The sequence below is a fragment of the Chiloscyllium punctatum genome, chromosome 26, assembly GCF_047496795.1.
Source record: "Chiloscyllium punctatum isolate Juve2018m chromosome 26, sChiPun1.3, whole genome shotgun sequence".
Classification (NCBI taxonomy): domain Eukaryota; kingdom Metazoa; phylum Chordata; class Chondrichthyes; order Orectolobiformes; family Hemiscylliidae; genus Chiloscyllium; species Chiloscyllium punctatum.
In genome coordinates this window covers 35,662,551-35,685,382 of record NC_092764.1, presented here as the reverse complement: position 1 = coordinate 35,685,382, position 22,832 = coordinate 35,662,551, and the positions used below count along the sequence as shown (strand labels likewise).

General features: G+C 40.5%; 1 protein-coding gene across 2 annotated transcripts in view; it reads right to left on the bottom strand.

The window, feature by feature from the left end:
• ca5a (carbonic anhydrase Va) overlaps window positions 1-22,832 on the bottom strand; it is a 79,734-nt gene that overhangs the window by 22,011 nt on the left and 34,891 nt on the right. The window contains exon 7 of one of the 2 annotated variants that reach the window (XM_072596121.1): window positions 20,798-22,581. The exons of the other annotated variant lie outside the window; for it this stretch is intronic. Within the exon in view, the coding sequence (XP_072452222.1) occupies window positions 22,438-22,581 (144 nt within the window). The 3' untranslated portion in view covers window positions 20,798-22,437. Of the gene's footprint in view, window positions 1-20,797; window positions 22,582-22,832 lie in introns of those variants that run through there. 2 annotated transcript variants of the gene reach the window in all.

Sequence of the window (22,832 nt, the reverse complement as noted above, 5' to 3'; positions counted from 1 at the left end):
CTCCAACCTCTCACCCTCATGCGCAGCCCTCCACTCCCTCTGCTCCAATCCCAACCTCACCATCAAACCAACAGATAAAGGGGATGCAGTGGTAGTTTGGCGCATTGACCTCTACACGGCTGAAGCCAGACGCCAACTCGAAGACACCTCCTCCTACCACCCCCTCGACCATGATCCCACCCCCCCATCACCAAATCATCATCTCCCAGACCATACAAAACCTCATCACCTCAGGAGATCTCCCACCCACAGCTTCCAACCCCATAGTCCGGGAGCCCCTCACTGCCCGATTCTAACTCCTTCCCAAGATCCACAAGCCTGACCACCCCGGCCGACCCATTGTCTCAGCCTGCTCTTGCCTCACCAAACTCATCTCCACCCACCTCGATACTGTCCTATCCCCCCTAGTCCAGGAACTTCCCACATATGTTCGAGACATCACCCACGCCTTCCACCTCCACCAAGACTTCTGTTTCTCCTGCCCCTAACGCCTCATCTTCACCATGGACATCGAATCCCTCCACACCTCCATCCGCCATGACCATGGCCTCCAAGCCCTCCGTTTCTTCCTCTCCTGACATCCCTAACAGTAATCTTCCACTGACACTCTCATTCGTTCGGCTGAATTGGTCCTCACCCTTAACAATTTCTCCTTCAAATCCTTCCACTTCCTCCAGACCAAAGGGGTAGCCATGGGCACTTGTAAGGGCCCCAGCTATGCCTGTCTCTTTGTTGGCCACATAGAACAGTCCATCTTCCATAGTTACACCGGCCCCACTCCCCACCTTTTCCTCCGTTACATTGATGACTGCAGCAGCGCCACCTCGTGCTCCCACGAGGAGGTTGAGCAGTTCATCAACTTCACTAAAACATTCCACCCTGATCTTAAATTCACCTGGGCCATCTCTGACACCTCCCTCCCCTTCCTGGACCTCTCCATCTCCATTAATGACGACTGACTTGACACTGACATTTTTTACAAACCTACTGATTCCTTCAGCTACCCGGATTTCACCTCTTCCCACCCTACCTCCTGCAAAAATGCCATCCCATATTCCCAATGCCTCCGCCTCCACCGTATCTGCTCCCAGGAGGACCAGTGTCACCACAGAACATTACAGATGGCCTCCTTCTTTAGAGATCGCAACTTCCCTTGAAGATGCCTTCCAACACATCTCATCCACATCCTGCACCTCTGCCCTCAAACCCCACCTCTCCAACCGTAACAAGGACAGAACCCCCCCTGGTCCTCACTTTCCACCCTACCAACCTTCGCATTAGCTGCATCATCTGCTGACATTTCCGCCACCGCAAACAGACCCCACCACCAGAGATATATTTCCTACCCCTTTCCACTTTCCGCAAAGACCGTTCCCTCCATGACTACCTGGTCAGGTCCACGCCCCCACAACAACTCACCCTCCCGTCCTGGCACCTTTCCTGCCACCGCAGGAATTGCAAAGCTTGCGCCCAACACCTCCTCCCTCATCTCCATCCAAGGCCCCACAGGAGCCTTCCACACCCATCAAAGTTTCACCTGCACATCCACCATGTCATTTATTGTATCTGTTGCTCCTAATGTGGTCTCCTCTACACTGGGGAGACTGGACGTCTCCTAGCAGAGCGCTTCAGGGAACATCTCTGGAACACCCGCACCAACCCCACTGCCCCGTGGCCTAACATTTCAACTCCCCCTCCCACTCTGCCAAGGACATGAAGGTCCTGGGCCTCCTCCACCGCCGCTCCCTCACCACCCGACGCCTGGAGGAAGAAAACCTCATCTTCCACCTCGGAACACTTCAACCCCAGGGCATCAATGTGGACTTCACCAGTTTCCTCATTTCCCCTCCCCCCCACGTTACCCCAGTTTCAACCTTCCAGCTCAGCACTGTCCTCATGACCTGTCCTACCTCCCTATCTTCCTTTCCACCCATCCACTCCACCCTCCCCTCTGACCTATCACCTCCATCCTCACCCCCATTCACCTTTTGTACTCTTTGCTACCTTTCTCCACCCTCCTCTCTGACCTATCACCTCCATCCCCCCCCCATTCACCTATTATACTCTTTGCTACCTTCTCCCCCCCCATTTATCTCTCCACCCTGGAGGCTTCCTGCCTCCATTCTTGATGAAGGGCTTTTGCCCGAAACGTTGATTTTCCTGCTCCTCGGATGCTGCCTGACCTGCTGTGCTTTTCCAGCATCACTCTGATCAAAACACATGGGGATAGTAGGAGTAAAAGGCATTGAAATGTTTAAACTATCATGCTTGCCTTCATTTTCAGTCCTTTGAGTATAGGAGTTGGGAAGTCATGTTGGGCTTGTACAAGATGTTGGTGAGGCCTTTTCTGGAGTACTTTGTTGAGTTCTGGTTGCCTGGTTATAGGTAGGATATTATTAACCTGGAGAGGGTTCAGAAGAGATTTCCCATGATATTGCTAGGTTTGGAAGATTTGAGTTGTAAAGAAAGGCTGTATAAGCTGGGACTTTTCTCACTGAAGCACAGGGGATTGAGAGGTGACCTGATAAAAATTTATAAAATAATGAGGAGTATTGATTGAGTTAATGGTAGTCGTCTTTTCCCCAGGATGGGGGAATTTCACGACGAGGGAGCACATTTCTAAGGAGAGAGGAGAGAGATTTAGAAAAGACATGAGGAGCAAATATTTTATACAGAGGGTTGTTAACATGTGGAATGACCTTCCTGAGGAAGTCAATGATGTGGGTACAATTACAGCATTTAAAAGACATTTGGATAAGTATGTGAATAGGAAATGTTTGGAGGATATGTACCTAGAGCAGGCAGATAGGACTGGGAATAATTTGGGATTATGTCCAGCATGGACTGGTTGGACCGGAGTGCCTGCTTCCATGCTCTATGACTCTATGACGGAGCAGGCTGAATGGGCTGAATGGCCTATTCCTGTTCTTACATTCATAGATGGTAGTGCTTGTATGTTTTGAATGTGCTATTGAAGAACCCTTTGGTGAATCGCTGCAGTGCACCTCATAGATAGTACACCCTGCTACTGCTATGCATTAGTGTTATAGGTTTTGTTTAAGGGCTTCAGCATCCTGGAATAACCTTGTAATGATGTCATGTAGCTACATATTGCTGAGTATATATACCATAGTGTGGTTTTAACACAGTGAAAGATTCCATGCTCGATAGAAAACTTTGGAAGACACACTAGACACCCTGTGAAAGTAGCTCAAAGAGCAGATGGACATGAAAACTTGAAGAAAATAGATTTGTCCTATAACTGTCATAGTCTGGTATATTTATAATTAGCAGTTTGTAATAAGAATGTATAATAGTGTTACTTTAAAATCTAAACCTGAAAACAATCCTTTGACATTTCCTCAAATAGTCTGTAACTAACCCAAACTCATAGTGTGAGATCAAATGCACAATAAAAGGAGCAAATTTTGAAGGGTGCCATTGAAGCAAGCTGCTTTGTCCTCAGTAAGGTCAAGCTACTTAAATGTGTCGAATGCATTCATTGAAGCAACCAGAAAATATTTCACACATTCCAGATTTATGACTTGTGACGGACAGAGTTGGAAGGTCAGGAGGTGAGGTAATTGCTGAAGAACCTCCAGTCTCTGATCCACTCAGGTAGCTGCAGTTAAATTTCTTGTCAATAATAATCCCGAGATGTTGAATCAGCACTGATAATACCATTAAATATTGAGGGTAGTTGGTTACATTCTCTTTTGTTGGAAATGGTCATTGTCTGGAACTTCTGTGGTGTGAATGTTGCTTGCCACTTATCAACCTAAGAAAGTTGTCCAAGTCTTATTGGATCTGGACATGAACTGCTTCAGTAACTGAGTCATAACTAATACTACTAATTACAACTTGTGCCATCATAAATGAATATACCCACTTTTGATTTGTGTCGGAGGAAAGGTTGTTGATGAAGCAGTGCAAATGGTTGAGTGAAGAACACTGTCTTGATGAACTCCTAAAGTGATGACCTAAAGTGACAACCATAAACATTTTCCTTAGTCCTAGGTATGATTTTTAACCATTTTAACCAATCTGTTTGATTCTGTTTGGAATCTTTGGGAAACATTGTCCACAGATGATAAAATTTCAAATTAAATTTGACTGTAGTAGTTTATTTTGAAACTAAGTTCCCAAGTCTGAATGTTGGAAACAGTGACTGAATGAGTGAGCTGATTATGGTGGTTTGACCAAAAACATGAAATGATCTGACATTTATAGACAATGACTAGCATTTAAACAAATATTATAGATATACATTCCTCTAAGACACGAACACCCAATGGGAAAGATAAATCAACAAAAAATGTTAGTCCGCAATTGATTGAATTAAGACCATAAGACATAGGAGCAGAAATTAGGCCTTTTGGCCCATCAAGTCTGTTCTGCCATTCAGTCATGACTGATAAATTTCTTAACCCCATTCTCCCGCTTTCTCCCTGTAACCTTTGATCTCTTTGGCAATTAAGAGCCTATCTATCTGTAACTTAATTATACTCAATGCCCTGGCCTCTACAGCCTTCTGTGGTAATGAATTCCATAGATTCACCACTCTCTGACTGAAGAAGTTTCTCCTAATTTAGAAAATGGTCTTCCCTTTACTCAAAAAGTGTGCTCTCAGGTCCTAGTCTCTCCTGCTAATGGAAACATCTTCCCAACATCCACTCTGTTCAGGCCACTCAGTATTCTGTAAGCTTCAATTTGATTCCCCCTCATCCCTCTAAATTTCATCGAGTTTAGACCCAGAGTCCTCAAACCTTCCTCAAATGTTAAGCCTTTCATTCCTGGGATCATTCTTGTGAACCTCCTCTGTACCCACTCCAGGGCTAGCACATCCTTCCTGAGGTATGGGGCCAAAATTACTCACAATATTCTAAATGTGGTCTGACCAGAGCCTTATAAAGCCTCAGAAGTAGATCCCTGCTTTTATATTCTAGTCCTTTTTAAATAAACGTCAACACTGCATTTGGCTTCCTGACTACAACTCAACCTCTAAGTTTACTTTAAGAGAATCCTGAACTAAGACTCTGAAGTCAGATTACTGAATGTTCTTCCCATTTAGAAAATAGTGTATGCCTCTTCTTTCTACCAAAGTGCATGACCTCACTCTTTCCCACATTGTATTTCATCTGCTACTTCTTTGCCCAATCGTTTAACCTGTCTAAATCCTTCTGCAGCCCCCCTGCCTCTTCAGTACTACCTTTCCTCCACTTATCTTTGTATCATCTTCAAACTTAGCCAGAATGCCCTCGTTCCTTCATCTAGATCATTCATTATAAAGTGAAAAATTGTGATCCCAACACTAACCCTTGCAGACCATCACTAATCACCAGCTGCCATCCTGAGATGGACCCTTTTATCTCCACTCTCTGCTTTCTGCCAGACAATCTTCTATCCATACTAGTACCCCTGCCTCTAACACCATGGACCCTTATCTTGTTCTGCAGCCTCATGCCTGGCACCTTGTCATAGACCTTCTAGAAGTTCAAGTGGATAATATCCATTGGCTGTCCTTGGTCTAACCTGCTCATTACCTTCTCAAAGAATTCTAACAGATTTGAAATGCATGACCACCCCTTGATGAAACCATGCTGACTTTGCCCTATTTTACCAGGCACTTCCAAATATTCAGAAATCTCATCCTTCACAATAGACTCCAAAATCTTACCAATAACCAAGGTCAATCAAATCGGCCTGTAATTTCCCATCTTTTGTCTTATACCCTTTTTAAATGAGGGATTACATTAATGATTTTCCAGTCCTTTGGCACCCTTGTTGATTCCAGTGATTCCTGAAACATCACTACTAGTGCCTCCACTATCTCTACAGCTAACTCCTTCAGAACTCTAGGATGTAGTCCATTTGGTCCAGGTGATTTATCCACTTCAGATCTTTCAGGTTTTTTTTAGCACCTTCTTTTTGGTGATGACAACCATACTCACCTCTGCCCCCAACTCTCTTGAATTTTTGGGATGTTACTCGTGTCTTCCAACATGAAGACTAACACAAAGTATTTGTTCAGCTCCTCTGCCTTTTCTTCAGTTCCCTGTTACTATTTCTCCAAAGTCATTTTCCAGTAGCCGAATGTTCACTGTTGCCCCTCTTTGTTCTTTACATTTCTAAAGAAACTCTTACAATTTTCTTTTATATTACTTGTTAGCTTACCCTAATATTTAATCTTCTCCCGTCCTCTGTTGGTCTTTGCAGGCTTCTCAGTCCTTTGGCTTCCCACTGCCATTCGTCACATTATACACTTTCTCTTTTGCTTTTATGTTGTTTCTGACTTCTTTTGTTAGCCATGGAAATTAAGTGGCTTATAAGGACCATCGTCCACGTGACCTGTCCTACCATCTTCCTTCCCACCTATCCGCCCCACTCTTCCCACTGACTTATTGCATTTACCTCCCACCTGCATTCACCTATCACCTTCCCACCTGCCTTCCCTCCACCCCCAACCCTCTATTTATCTCTCAGTCCTCTTCCCGCTCCACATTCCTGATGAAGAGCTTATGCCTGAAGCGTCGACTCTCCTGCTCCTCAGATGTTGTCTGACCTGCTGCACATTTCTAGTGCCACACTTTTCGATTCTGACTCTCTAGCGTCTGCAGTTCTCACTTTCTCCTAGATAAATTGATAAGCCTGAGGATTGGGAACAATTTAGAACTCATCAAAGGAGGATCAAGAAATTAATAAAGGGAGAAGAAAATATGAATGTAAGCCAGTGAGAAACATAACGCTGCATTATAAAAACATCCTTAGGGATGTAATGAGGAAAATAATTAGCTAGGTCAGGTTTGGACAGGAGAATTTATAGTGGAGAACAGAGAAACGGCACAAAGACTGTACAATTAAATGTATCCGTCTTCACGGAAGAATACTCAGAAAATCTGCCAGAAATACTAACAAGGGAATTGTGAAACTGAGAAACTGAAAAAAATTAGTTCAGTAAAAAGGTGGTAGTAGGAAATTAACTGGATTGAAGTTTGAAAAATCCCTTGACCATATGAGTTTCACCTAAAGTGTTGGGGGAGGTGGCTGTATACATACTAGATTCACTAGTGGTTGTCTTTCAAAATTTTATAATTGCTGGCAAAGTTCGGACATACTGGAAAGTAGCAAATGTAACCACACAATTTATAAATTTAATGATGGGGAGAATAGAGAGCTACAGACTTGTTAATTTGATGTTAATAGTAGGGAAACTGAGAATATGTTATAACTGGACAACCATTTTTGACAAACTTATTGAATTTTTTGTGATGTTATTTGTAGCATAAGTAAGAATAACCAGTGAATGTGGTATATTTGCATTTATAGAATGCTTTTATTAAGGTCCTACATAATGGTTAACAAAATTAAAGAGAATGGAATTGAGAGCGACATACTGGTATCAATTGAGTATTAGTTAACAGACAGAAAACAGATCATAGGAATGAAAAGGTCAATCTCAGGATGACAGATTGTTACCAGCAGGATTCTACAAGGATCATTGTGAAGTTATCCACTCGGATAGAAAAACAGAAAAAGTATTTTGTAAATGGTTATGATAGGACGTATTGGTGTTCATAGGGCTGCCTGGGTGTTCTTGTTCATGAGTCACTAAACTCTAGTTGCAATACCATTCTTTGAACACAGAAGCAAAGATGTGCTGCTGCAATTGTATAGATCCTTGGTTTGACCATATCTGGGGTATTGTGCATACTTTTCTCTCCTTACCTAAGTAAACATCTACTTATCAAAGAGGGAGTACAAAGAAGTTTCATCAGACTAATCCCTGGGAAGGCATGGTTGTTTTATGAGGAGAGATTGCAGATACTCTGCCTGGACTCTCTCGTGTTTTGAAGAATGACAAGTGATCTCATTAAAACTTACAAATTCTTCCAGTATGTCACAGAATGGATGGTGAATAGAATGTTTCTCTTGAGTGGAGATTAGAGAACCAATGGACATGATCTCAGAATAAGTGGTAGGCCACTTAAACTTAGATGAGGAGGAATTTCTTCACTTAGAGGTTGTGAATCTTTGGAATTCTCTATTCCGTGGGAACTATGGAAGTTTACTCATTTGGGGATGCTCAAAATAGAAATTGATAGATCACTGGAGACTAATAGCATGAAAGGATATGGAGATGGTATGGGTTTGCATGGACCAAACACTCTGCTGCATGCTGGAACAACATTTAAGAAGGTAGACACCATTCATAACAAAGCAGACGTCTTTATTGGCAAACCATCTACTAGTTCAAGCATTCACTCCCTTCACAATGAACAAACCATGGTTGCAGTGTGTATTATCTCTGAGACATCTATGCAGCATAAACAAGGTGGGGCACAGCGTAGACATGGCGGGCAGAAGGGCCTGCAACATTAACTGAGACATATAGTAGGGACAAAATCTCAGTGTTTCCTCCTCAGATGGGTGTTACTGTCTGGATAACCACATTGTTAGGACTTGCTAACGTCTAAATGTTTAAGGTTAAGGCAAAAGGTGGTGCCTAATAATTGCCCAAGCATGCATAAGTAGGGAACAGCTATAACACTGATTGGGTAAGAAGATTAAGACTGGGTAAGTGAATAAACAAAAGATATATGTACCTTGTTTTAGTCTACCAAATGACTTGGATGCAGTTGTTAAAAATGAACCTGTTTAATTGGTTCAAACATACATGTGAGAATGGTTTACATTTAACCTCAGGTTTCCTCTTCTTTCTCTCTTTTGTAAAACAAGCACTTCCAATAAATCACAATAGATTATGATCTTATTCTATGGGAAATCCTAGTCACCTTCTATGGCGAGCTATGAGGAAATTTAGTTTGGAGGACTGACTGTAAGAACTATTTTTGCAGATTTAATTTATAAATAAATGGTAACGTTTTGTATAATAACAAAAAATAATCAATGTATATGTGCATAGTAACTGAGATATACTTGCCATAAATACAAAGTCAGGGAAGCAAATATATACTGGTTTTCTGACCATTAATTAATTTGTGCAGGATTTCACAAGACAGTTGTAGTTAATTTATGTTAAATATCTTATACATTGTGGGGGAGAGGGCTCTTATGGCATGTAGTAGTGTCCATACCTCTGATTTGGGAGGACTGGGTTTGAGTTCCATCTACTCCAGAGGTGTGTCATATCATCTCTGAATGGACCGATTAGAAAAATCTCTATACATCAGGGGAGATGAAAAGGATGTCAGAAATAAAGAATAATAGGGATGTAACATAATTTCTGAAAGAAAGAAATAGACATAAAAAGATAGTCATGAAAATGTTGGTGTAGCTTACAAAGGACACAGGTGTTAGAAAATTCAGTCCCTTAAAATATAATGTTATTATCCATAACAGAACTGTTTAAATATAACATCCCAGCTAAAGTTTCACAAAGATTGCAATGGTTCACAATTACCATATTTTAGGAAAGAAGAAAAAATTTATTTTGCACATTTCATAACTCCAGGATCTCCCAAAATACGTTTGGGACATTGACGCTGTTGTAATCTAGCGAAACAGGTAGGAAAGTAAGTTACAATGAAAATATGAGACAATTACAAATGGATATGGATAGATTAGGCGAATAGACCAAAAATTAGCAAATTAAGTTTAACATGAATAAGTGGGAGGTTATCCATTTTGGTCAGAAAAATAGAAAGATAACTTTAAAATGTTACAGGATACAGGGATCTGGATATCTTTGTGTATGAATGGGAATTTTGGCATTTATTTGTAAAGGAATGGGTTATGAAAGTAGGCAAGTGTTGTTGCAACTGTACAAGGTATTGGTGAGATCGCATCTAAAATACTGCGTATAGTTTTGGTTTGACTTGCTTGAGGAAAGATGTTCAGAGAAAGTTTACTAGATTAATTTCAGAGATAGAAGGCTTGGTTTGTGAGGAGAAATTGAAAAGTTTGGGCCCATACTGCAACAGGTTTAAAAGAATGAGAGGGAATCTAATTAAGGTATATACGATACTAAGAGGAATTGACAAAGAAGACATATGTTTCCCCTTGTGCATGAACAACACGTCATAGTTGGAGGTGAGGAGGAATTACTTCTCTCAAGGGGTTGTGAATCTATCAAATTCATTACTGCAGAATGTGTTGGATATCTGGGCACTAAATACATTTAAGGAGGAGTTAAACAGATTTTTAATTAGTAATAAGTCAAAAGGTTATGAGGAGCAAGTAGAAAAATGAGATTAGCCATGATCATATTAAATGGTGGAGCAGTTTCAAGGGGCTGAATTTCCTGTTCCTGCTCCTAGTTCTTACATTCTTACTTGATTTATGTTCTTAAATTGCGGAACTACTCCTGCTTCTGAAGTCCTCTGAGAATTAATAAAAAGGAAACTGGGCATAACAATGTGACAAAACAAAGGTTGGGAAAGTAAGAAAGAATTGCAAAGTACTTAGTCATATAGCAGAACTGGCTCAAAGATAGAAGACAGAGGGTGGTGGTGGAGGGTTGGTTTTCAGACTGGAGGCCTGTGACCAGTGGAGTGCCACAAGGATTGGTGTTGGGTCCTCTACCTTTTGTCATTTATATAAATTATTTGGATGCAAGCATAAGAGGTACAGTTAGTAAGTTTGCAGATGACACCAAAATTGGAGGTGCAGTAGACAACGAAGAAGGTTACCTCAGATTACAACAGAATCTGGACCAGATGGGCCAATGGGCTGAGAAGTGGCAGATGGAGTTTAATTCAGATAAATGCGAGGTGCTGCATTTTTGGGAAAGCAAATCTTATCAGGACTTATACACTTAATGGTAAGGTCCTAGGGAGTGTTGCTGAACAAAGACACCTTGGAGTGCAGGTTCATGGCTTCTTGAAAGTGGAGTCGCAGATAGATAGGATAGTGAAAAAGGCGCTTATTATGCTTTCCTTTATTGGTCAGATTATTGAGTACAGGAGTTGGGAGGTCATGTTGCGGCTGTACAAGACATTGGTTAGGCCACTGTTGGACTATTGTGTGCAGTTCTGGTCTCCTTCCTATTGGAAAGATGTTGTGAAACTTGAAAGAGTTCTGAAAAGATTTACAAGAATGTTGCCAGGGTTGGAGGATTTGAGCTATAGGGAGAGGCTGAACAGGCTGGGGCTGTTTTCCCTGGAGCGTCAGAGGCTGAGGGGTGACCTTATAGAGGTTTACAAAATTATGAGGGGCATGGATAGGATAAATAGGCAAAGTCTTTTCCCTGGAGTCGGGGAGTCCAGAACTAGAGGGCATAGGTTTAGGATGAGAGGGGAAAGATATAAAAGAGACCTAAGGGGCAACTTTTTCATGCAGAGAGTGGTACGTGTATGGAATGAGCTGCCAGAGGATGTGGTGGAGGCTGGTACAGTTGCAACATTTAAGAGGCATTTGGATGGGTATATGAATAGGAAGGGTTTGGAAGGATATGGGCCGGGTTCTGGCAGGTGGGACTAGATTGAGTTGGGATATCTGGTTGGCATGGATGGGTTGGACCGAAGGGTCTGTTTCAATGCTGTACATCTCTATGACTCTATGACCTTTCATCATCTCATAAAATTTCAAACCACTTCATAGTCTTTGAAGTATTATTGAGGTGTAGTCATCTTTTACTTTTCCTCAATTTCCCTCTTTCTTGCCTTTATGGTTTTCCTGAGCTTCCTACAGGTTAGAAAAAGATAATCTGGTCCTAGAACTTTATTTGTGCCATTCCTGAGGACCAGTAAAGTGAATGTGCAGAATAGTAGCTTAGTAATATATTTTTTCCAGTTTTTCATTTTGTGTAGTGTTCTGTTTCCGTCTAATATCTCCAAATTGTATTGGAGCAGATATTAAACATATCTCTCAGCATACTTCTTTATGCTTCAACCTTGTCAGAGCGATTGGTTTTTAAAGAAACAAAGTAGTAGATACATCTGATGAATGGAACTGATTATTTCTGACTGTTTTACACTAAAAAGAGATATATATTTACAACATATTTAGTAGAATACATTTTAGATTACAATGTGATACCAGTGAAGAACAGACATATATGTAACATTTACACTATACAGAATTTGATACTGAGCTGTTGAACTCATGTTTTTGTGTCGATGACAAGAGTCAGAGCTGAGTTTATTCATCTCCTGCTTTTAGATTGGATTGGTGAAGGGTATGTTTCACAACTTCATAGAAGTAAACTGACGACATGGTTAAAAAATGATCTGTATTTGTTTTCTAATCAACCTGTTCAGGGGTATTACTACACACCTCTGGAGGAGGTTGGACTTGAATCTACACCTTCTGGTTCAAAGACAGGCACACTAGCACTGTGCCTCAAGAACCTGAGTGGCCTTTTTTTTCTATTCATCTTTTCTTTCTCTTTTATATAATCCAAAAGTGCTAGATCGGAATGGCTTTTCCCACCACCAAACCTGTGGAATGGCCCTTTTATTAATATCATGAAGTGCTCTTACACACAGCTGAATGGCTTTCCCATCAACAGATTGCCATGACATTTTTTTTTGTTTTTAATTATTAACCACCACCACTAAAACACCCATGAAGCCAATGAGAAACTCACATGCTAAGACCATTATGGGCAATGCAAACCATCAAAATGAGGGAGGGATAGGGAGAGTGGGAAGAGACAAAATTAAAATGTTTCCATGCTCTTTAAAAGCATAGAGAGCATTGATAAGACATTGCATGCTACCTGGGCATGAACTTAACCATGAAAGAGGGGCAGACACTCTTCACAGCCCACTGCCTAGTCTTGTTGATAGCCAGCCTTGCAAGGCCCATTAGAATGTCCTTTGATTTGCCCACGTTCCTTTACATCGGATGCCCAAAGACCAATAGTGTAGTGCTGAAGTGCAATGAGAAAAGTAACAAAATATTTTTCAAAAAGCTGTGAAAGAGGTGCAATTACCCACAACAACACATACTTTTTAAAGGGTCACCAGCAATCAGTTCTGCTTGGCTAAGCTAATCGCATTTTGAATTGAATAGCAGCTATACAATGGCCTTCTGTACCACTGCATTAGAGGACGGAAAGTGGAAAGCTTCCATCTAGTGCTCAGCATTGGAAAGTGCAGAAGGGTAGAACCAGTTGAAACTAGTATTCAGATCAGCTGTGATTGCATGGAGTATTAAATAGCCCAACTAAGATTTGTACATAAGTAATAATGACTTTGAGAGGACACTGAAGAATGAACAACAGGAGCTGTGTTATAATTTGGGTCAGTTGTTGTTTGCTTCCCATGGATGGAAGATCACAGTGACCCTGCTGGCTTATTTCCGAGAGCACCACATTCCCTGACTCTGAGCCAGCCCTGAAAAATAACAGTGAATAGGTAAAGTGTCAGCCACTCTGCTTGCCCTTAGGCCTACTGAGGCTGTGGTCAGTTAAACACCTAATTTTGCCTTGCAACCAGCTCAAAGGCAGGAAGGACAACACTTCTAAGTGGGGTGGGGTGGCATCTCCTCTGTTGTCCTATGCCAAAATTGTTTAGCGGGTTTAATAGGGGTCTTGGTGTGTTTCATTTGTCTTGCTTCCTTAGAATCTGCTCGTCCTTTACAGCTAGATTCCCATGACTTCTGCCAACACACCCTTGAAAGTATCCAGGCTGAACTGGCAACTCTGATTACAACATTGACATAAATTAGAAATATCACATTTGGCTATAAAGCAGTTTAGGATAGTATGTGGTTTGAAAGGTGCTGTACAATTGCAAGTTTTTTTCTTTCACAACTTCAGAAAAGAAGGAAGAAATAGATGATAAATAAGGAAAGATCAATATAAATTTTTAACTGTAAAATTAATTCTCAGTCAAATCCTACAAAAAAAAATAGCCAAATTACCAACTCAGAAATTCCATATTTTCACAGGTTTAACTTCCAATCTGTACTCAATAAACAAATTTAGGGGACAGTAATCTAGATTTTAATGCTTATATTTTCAAAAAAAAGATTCATGTGATGTGAATGTCATTGATTCGGCCAATATTTATTACCCAAACCTTCTTGAACTATGATTTGGAGATGCTGGTGTTGGACTGGGGTGTACAGAGTTAAAAATCACACAACACCTGATGAAGGAGCAGCACTCCGAAAGTTAGTGTGCTTCCAATTAAACCTGTTGGACTATAACCTGGTGTTGTGTGATTTTTAACTTGAACTACTGCAGTCCATTTGATGTAAGAACACAAACAGTGCTGTCAGGTAGTTAGTTCCATGTTTTTGACCTATTGACACTAAAGGAATGGTGATATATTTCTAAGTTGGGATGGTGAGTAGCTGGGAGGGAAACTTGGAAGTGGTGTTCCTATGTATATGATGCAGAATTTCTAACCTTTGACCTGCTCTTGTAGCCACAGTATTTATATTGCTAGTTAATGTTTTTGGTCTGTGGTAAACCCCAGATGTTGATAGTAAGTTATTCACCGATGGTAATGCCATTGAATATGGAAGTGATTCTCTCTCATTGGAGACGATCATCTTGGTACTTGTGTAATGTTACTTGCCACCTCTCAGCCCAAGCTTTGATAATGTCCAGGTTTTACTGCATTTGGACATGGACTACTTTTATTTATGAGTAGCGAATGGTACTGAATATTGTGCATTCATCAGCAGACATTGCCACTTACAATTTTATGGTGAAGGGAGGATGATTGATGAAGCAGCTGGAGATGTTTGGACCAAGGACAGTATTCTGAGAAACCCTTGCAGAGATATCCTGGAACTGAGATGACTAACCTCCAACAATCATCTTCCTATAACTCCAACCAGTGGAGAATTTACTGATTGCCATTGATTCCATTTTTGCTTGGGATGCTTGATGTCACACTCGGTTAAATACAGCCTTGATGTCAAGGGCTGTCACTCTCACCTCACCTCTGGAATTCAGGTCTTTTGTCCATTTCTGAAACAAGACCCCCAGTAATGTCAGGAATGGAGTGGCTTTTGTGGACTACAAATTGAGCAATATGTGCAGGTTACTACTAAGCAAGTTCTGCTTGATAGCACTGTTGGTGATGTCTTCCTTCACTTTATTGAAGACTGAGAATAGACTAAAGAGGCAGTAATTGGCCAGGTTGGATTTGTCCTGCTTTTTGTGTACAGGATGTACTTGGGCAATTTTCCACACTGCCAGCTGAATTACAGTGTTGTCGTTGTACTGGGAAAACTTGACCAGGGGTGCAGTAAGTTCTAGAGCACTCATCATCGATACTGTTCCCGGAAAGTTGTTGCCTTTACAGTATTTAGTGCTTTGGCCAGCATAACATCACATGGAGTAAAGCAATTTGTCTGAAGACTGACACCAGTGATGCTGGGGACCATTGGAGGAGGCTGAGATGAATCATCCACTTGGCATTTCTGGCCGAAGGTGCTGCAAATGCTTCCGCTTTATTTTTGCACTCATGCTGCACTTCCCATCATTGGGGTTAGGATATTTAGAGTGCTTCCTTGTCCAGTGAATTGTTGACCACAATTCACGACTTTATGACAAAACTATTGAATCACTTTGCCCTGTCTATCACTTGCTAGCTATGACATTTGGCACATAACTGGTCCTGTTTTGTACCTTCAACAGATTTGGTCCACATGTTTAAGTATGTTTTGTGATGTTCCTGCCTTGTCCTCATGAACTTGTAATCGAATCAGGCTTGTTTCCCTGTCTTGATGGTAATGGTAGAGTGTAAGATTAACTGGGAGCAGATTGTAGATTGTGTTTGAGTACAGCTCTTCTTCTGCTGATAAGAACATAAAAAATAGGAGCAGGAGTAGGTCTTTTGGCCCTTCCAGCCTGCCTACCATTCAAAAGGGTCATGGCAGATTTGCTGCAGGCCTCAACTCAGTCCCCTCAGAATCACATATGTTTCAGTAAGATCATCTTTATTCTTCTAAACTCGAACAAATAAAGGTCTAACCTGTTCAGCTGTTCTTGATAAATTAACCCCATCATTTGAAGAATTGGCCTAGCATTTATTTTGAGCTGTCTTGATTGACAGTACAGTACATCCTTTCTTAAGTATGAGGACCAGAATTGTACACATTGCTCCAGGTGCAGCCTGCAACAACATGTACAGTTGCAACAAGACTTCCTACTTTCAAACTCCAATCCCTTGGCAAGGAAGACCAAAACTCCATTTGTCTCCTTAATTACTTACTGCACCTACATGCTAAGTTTTTGTGTTTCAAGCACACGAATACATCGATCCTCTGTGCTACATTTTTTGGAGCATCTCTCCATTTAAATAATAGTCTGTTTTTTAATTATTCCTACCAAAGTGCATCACTTAACATTTCCCTACATTCAACGCCATCTGCCAAGTTTTTGCCAGCTCTCTTTACCTACCTAACATCCCCTTATAGATTCAGAATACTCTCTCTGTTTCTCTGCACCATTAATGGCGCATCTCTGATCCATTCAGTATATTTCTGCACTGTCATGTTGCACTTTGGGCCAAAGGCAATTAATATTTGAACATCATTTGGGCGGCACGGTGGTTAGCACTGCTGCCTCACAGCGCCAGAGACCCGGGTTCAATTCCCGCCTCAGGCGACTCTCTGTGTGGAGTTTGCACATTCTCCCAGTGTCTGCGTGGGTTTCCTCTGGGTGCTCTGGTTTCCTCCCACAATCCAAAAAAAAAGTGCAGATTAGGTGAATTGACCATGCTAAGTTGCCTGTAGTGTTAGGTGAAGGGGTAAATGTAGGAGAATGGGTCTGGTAGGTACGCTTCGGTGGGTCGGTGTGGACTTGTTGGGCCGAAGGGCCTGTTTCCACACTGTAAGTAAGCTTAAAAAAAAATCATTAATGCTGATTCAAATATACTTTGTGTGCCGTGCTAGGTACCTGACAAGTGGACACCAGGACACATCTCAGCTCACCCTCTGAATGCTAACTGATCTAGCACCTTCCTGGATACTCACAGCAACACACATTACCTTGCTTATCAATTCTTTGGTCTCTCAGCTGCAGTTTAAAGGTTCGTAGTTCTGTGTTGACTCGCTGTTTAATGGGTTAGAAGTAAATTACCAAGTGTGTTGATACGTCATATGGCACAATGCTATGCAAATCTGGTACCTAGAGCATCAGCAGACACACACAATTTGCATCAAGAAACTTGTCATGTCTCAATGTAGAAAGAAAATAGTGCTCAGTCAAGGTGGCTGTTGCCAGTCAGAGTGGGGTTGGGGGTGGTGGGGGGTGAGATCTTGGTACAGTCCATTAAGGGTAACATCTACGTACAATTCAGGGGATTCAACAGGGTCAGAGGGTCTGCCTCACTATCGTCTGGGAGTGGGCTTTGTCACTTGCAGGTGCAGTGCAAACAGTTAGGAATTAGCAGATCATCATTCGGGGGCAAGGGAGGATGTGCTTCAGGAGAGTGGGGATGGGGATGGCTCACTATGGGACTGGAGGTAAAGATGAGAGTTGGAGTTGAAGTTGAAAATGGTGTGTAGGGATGTGTGGGTGGCATTAGAATCCAATTATTGTCAAAAACACGTGACAGGAAGGGCAATAACATATATTATGCACCTGCAGAGTACAGATTGACATTAATTTGCTATAATCATTGTACATAAAAATTATATGCAGTGTATCTGTAGCAGGAGCAAATGCTGGTCACAATGTCAATTATGTCATTGATCCTTGCAAACTGAAGATAAATATCTTGGTATTCTGGGAGTTGCTGTGATGCCAATATCTTTCTGAATTCTTGTGATTGATGCTGATGAACTGGGAGGACAGGTGCAGTCTGATGTTGTTCTACACAGCAAGTACATTTCAGAGATGCCCAAAGGAGGAGCCTACAACTTGTATACATGAGGTGTGTCCTCACTAAACAGTTGATCATAATGAAGAACATGGCTTCGTTTGGGCTTGCTGCAATACTGCATGCCTTGACACTGATCCTTAACTGTCAACATAATGTCATTAAGGTACTGCACCTTTATCTACTTGATTCTCCTCCTCTTGCTCTAATCCCCTCCTCTTGCTCCAATCATTCATGGAGACAGCCAATTCAAATTAGTTTTGGGATAGCACCATTGACAGTGATTGAACACTGAAGTTAATAAAAATCCGAGACTCATTTCTAACAGATGGGTGAGTACTTGCTGCATGAGAATCACTGTACTGAATACAAAAACTAATATAACAGGTCATTGTTAACAAGCAGTGCATCAATTACAGAAGCAAGTCATACAGAATCCATTCAAAATTTCGTTTTCCTCTCCTTAAGACAATAACACATTGTGAAGTTATTCCATTGTGTTAGCATACTGCAATATTTTAACTCACAGATAATTTATGCAATGTGGGCAACAGCCAGCACACTCACACCCAAGATTCCACCCATCTCTTCCTCCCAAACTCTGACCATTCACATTGAAATTAAATTTTTTTTCTTAGTGTTTCAATTTTATGGGGATAAAAGTTTGGAGAATGCTGTTGTAGCACAGCTGCATACCTTCCTATTTCCACCTCCAAATCATTCCCTTGCAAAATCTCTGTACCTCCTTTAAGATCATCCTTTCAATCGACAGAAGATCATCAACTTGAAATATTAATCTTAGGTGGAAATCTGCACTGTCACTTCCATGAAAGGTAGCCTCAACACATGCCAGTCAGACAGGCCTTCATCAGAAATTGGGACCTGGTGGGCAGTATACCAACCAGCAAGAACTGCCAGCCTATCTGAGGCAGGCAGTTCTTGCATGCAGCAGCACCTAGAGGAGGCTGTGGCTGCTTTTGTAACTACATAACCTCAAAGCCCCAAAATTATAGTGAATCCAGGACAAAGGTAAATTGTTGTTGGTGGGGATCTCAGGTTGGTGTTATGGGAGTGGTGGGAAGTAAGTGGCTGAGCACATTAGTCCTTAATTGGCCTCAAATGGTATGACGGTATTAAGGTCAATCAGGGTATGAAGGTCAACCATGAGCCTTCTTGCCCAGAACTTAACTCTGGTTAATTAGCCACTTTCTGGAAGTGGGTGCCAGGTCTGTGAGCAGAAGATTCCACTCTGTTTCCTTGAACAAATGCTGACCAATCTACTGAGTTTTTCCAGCTTTTCTTTTGTATTTATTTCAGATTTATAGCATTTACAGTATCTTGCCTTCGATTTTATCTTCGAGTCATAGAGTTATACAGCACAGAAACAGACCCGTCATTCCAACTTATCTGTGCCGAACAAATATCCAAATCTAATCCCATTTGCTAGCAGTTGGGCCATTGGCCTCTAAACTCTTCCTATTCATATACCCATCCAGATGCCTTTTAAGCATTGTAATTGTACCAGACTCCACCACTTCTTCTGGGAGCTCATCCCATACACACTCCACCCTCGGAGTGAAAACAGTACCCCTTAAGTCTCTTTTAAATCTTTCCTCTGTTACCTTAAACTTATGTCCTCTGGTTTTGGATTTCACCACCCTGGGAAAAGACCTTAGATATTCACCCTATCCATGTCCCTCATGATTTTATAAACTTTTAAAAAGTCACCCCTCAGTCTCTGATGCTCCAGGGAAAACAGCCCCAGCCTATTCATCCTCTCCCTATAGCTCAAACCCTCCAACACTGGAACATCCTTGCAGATCTTTTCTGAATCCTTTCAAGTTTCAGAACATTATACCAGGGAGACCAGAATGGAATGCAGTATTCCAAAAATGGCCTAACCAATGCTCTGAACAACGCAACGTGACATCCCAACTCTTATACTCAATGCACTGACCAATCCATGCAAGCATACCAAAATGCCTTCTTCAGTGTCCCATTGACCTATCACTCCACTTTCAAGAAACTATGTCTTCTTAGAACTTCTCTTTGGCCAATTTTTAGGTCAGCTGTCCTAATATCTCCTGATGTGGCTCAATGACATGTTTATACATTAGAAACACCATTTAAATACAAATTGTTGGTATTTACACATTGAGCCAGGTGAGGAGGTAAAACAAAAGAAAATTATTTAAACAACAGACACATTGATTCCTAAATACTCTTACTGGAAAAGAAGACTTTAATCTTTGTATTTTTTAATTGTAGCTCAGCTGTTCAAAAAGATCAAAATTTCTAAAAATACATGCATTTACATTATTTGTAAAGAACACCAGTACTCCCTGATTTTGTTTCAGGATTGATTTTGCAGGTCAGCTATCTAACTGGACTCCCCCAATTTGGAAAAATTCTTGTAGACAGTAGTTATCAGGAAATCAAGGTCTATTGCATCTGACTTTATACATCAAGTTAAATTAATAGAAATTGAAACAACTTTACTCTGCAAAATCTCCATTGTTACTTCCCATAAACACCACTCCATACTGTTCATATTTGATTTTTGTTTATTTCATGTGAATGTAAAACCACGAGTTTTACAGTTTTAAAAACAGTCAGAAGTGTTTTGTATATTTCTATTATTGGCCATTGTATCACTTTTTCAACACACTCAGTAGATATGTATCAAAACATTTGTAGAGTGCCTGATATCAGAATAAACACGTAACAGGGTGATAAACATCTTACATAGAAAATTTTCAGATTCTGGTTTGTGTTTGCTATTCTGCTGACTGGGTTTAACTAGAAATCTGAACAAATGCTGGCTGTTATGTTTTCAGTATTGTTTTGTTTATTGTGGGTTACGGTCTTGTACCTACAAAATTTCCATTAGGAGATCGAAGAGAATGAGATGGCAAAGGGAATTCATTTCAACAATGTGTTAACAGGAACTTCTTTGTAAAGAGAAATAATAGATTTGGGCAGCATTTTCATGATTACGATATGGATGACATTCCTTCTCGTAATCATGAAAATGCATGCCCAAATCTATTATTTCTCTTTACAAAGAAGTTCCTTTTAACACATTGTTGAAATGAATTCCCTTTGCCATCTTTAATTCTCTTACTGTGTGTTAAGTCAAAAAGTGTTTTATAATGCCTGAGCATGGTATGGTACAGACGGGAAGAGGTAGTGTTATTTCAAATGCAAATTTAAAACAAAAAGTTCTGAAAAAAACATTTGGGGAAGCAATTGTTTAAACATTCCAGTCATGTCATGTTTATGAGGAAAATGGTGATTATTGCCTATTGATTCCTATTGTTACATAGTATTCCATCTGTGAGCAAAAGGATACATTTACTAGAGCATTAAGGTGATTTTCCTGGCAGAGATTGAAATGAGATACCTTCTGTTGTATAAGGCTCCTTCTCAAAGGGTTAATATTGTAGTCTGCATTAAGCTCCACTCAACATAATGTGATCAGAACTCAAATGGAGAAAGGGAAAATTTCTTAGGATCTCAAAGTAGACAACTGGTTATCCTGCATTTACCAATAGTCTTAGTAACAATATCTATCCTGCTGAAAGAACTTGTACCTAATTCTAATTATGCCATAAATGACATCTAGTTGAAGACAAAAGCCTCTTGTCAGCAGTGATTTCCCTGTCCTATTTTAGACCAAGTAGTTCCTGTAGATACAATTAGAAAAGTTGATAATGGCAGCAATTAACCCAACCATACACTGGCCTTGCATTCTTATACCGCATACTAGAAGTCTGTGTTATCTGAATATTTGATTTAGTTGGACTAGATTACATCTCTGCACCATGTCATACTTCTACATGTACCTGGACATCTCAGAACTTTATTAGGGATACAGAAATAGTAAACTTATTGTATTCTTGCCCATCTTCAACTTTCCTAAGCTTGCAGAACAATCAGTGTTAACTATTGGGAGGGCAACCTGAAGCAATATAGAAGTGTCACCGGTATATTGATATGTAATTATCCTTCTGTAATTGCTGAGATCAGGCACTTGTTGCAAAATGCAAGAAAATCATGCACGAGCAGCTTGAATAGATTATTAATGTGAAGGTTGTTACCTCATTGCATAGCAGTTTGTAGCATCATACAGCATGATGAAACCTCTCCGAATTTATTATTTTAACTACCAATTGCTCTACTCTATTTTGGTCTCATGTTTAACAAGGTATGATTCAACAGTCAGTAAGGACCATAAAAAATGTACATACATGCCACCATTAAAGTATCCTAGTTATAAACATTTATTACAATAATTACTAATATATGTTCTAGAACACTTAATTATCACCTTTCATTAAATAAGTCTGGTTTTTTTCTTTTCAATGTTCCTTACATAAACATACACTATTAATGATAACAGAATGATGAAAAGCACCTAATAATTGTATAAAATTTTAACACTACTGCATCATAAAAAATACCTCACTAACTGCACATTTTCTAACTACACTGGATAATAAAAGAGCACCCATATTGATTGAACCATCTATGTTTTTGAAAGCTCCTTTTCTGCATGTAAATGTAACAAAAAGTAGTGATTTTTTTCCAGGTCCCTCAGACTTGAAAGTTAAGAAATTAGTGTACTTAAAATTATGTAAGGCTCTTCAGTATTTTCTCCTGAACAGTGCATGGAATCAGATGTATTATTCTACTGGGAAACACTGTTCTGGAAAGGTGAGGTGGTTGAATATACAGTTCGTTTCAGTAAAGGCTGCACTGGTCGATAGTTGTCCACCATATTCTTTTGCTTCTCCCCAGTGGATGTGTAAAACAAACTGCGAAACGTAGCTAACTATAAAAGAAAATATAAATTATACAACTTAGCACAACTTGTTAGATTGCTGGTATGTGGTGCAAAATGGCACCAACAATGAAGGTTAAAAACATGTGCCATATACCAACTGGGATAGTTCATGGAAGTTTGCCTCTCATGATTGTTTCTCTCTAATAGAAGAAGATGCCTGTGGTCTTTCATAGACTATTTACAGAATTAGCCAACCTAATAAGCTTTTGTAAAGACAGTAACCAGCCTGCAGAGATTAA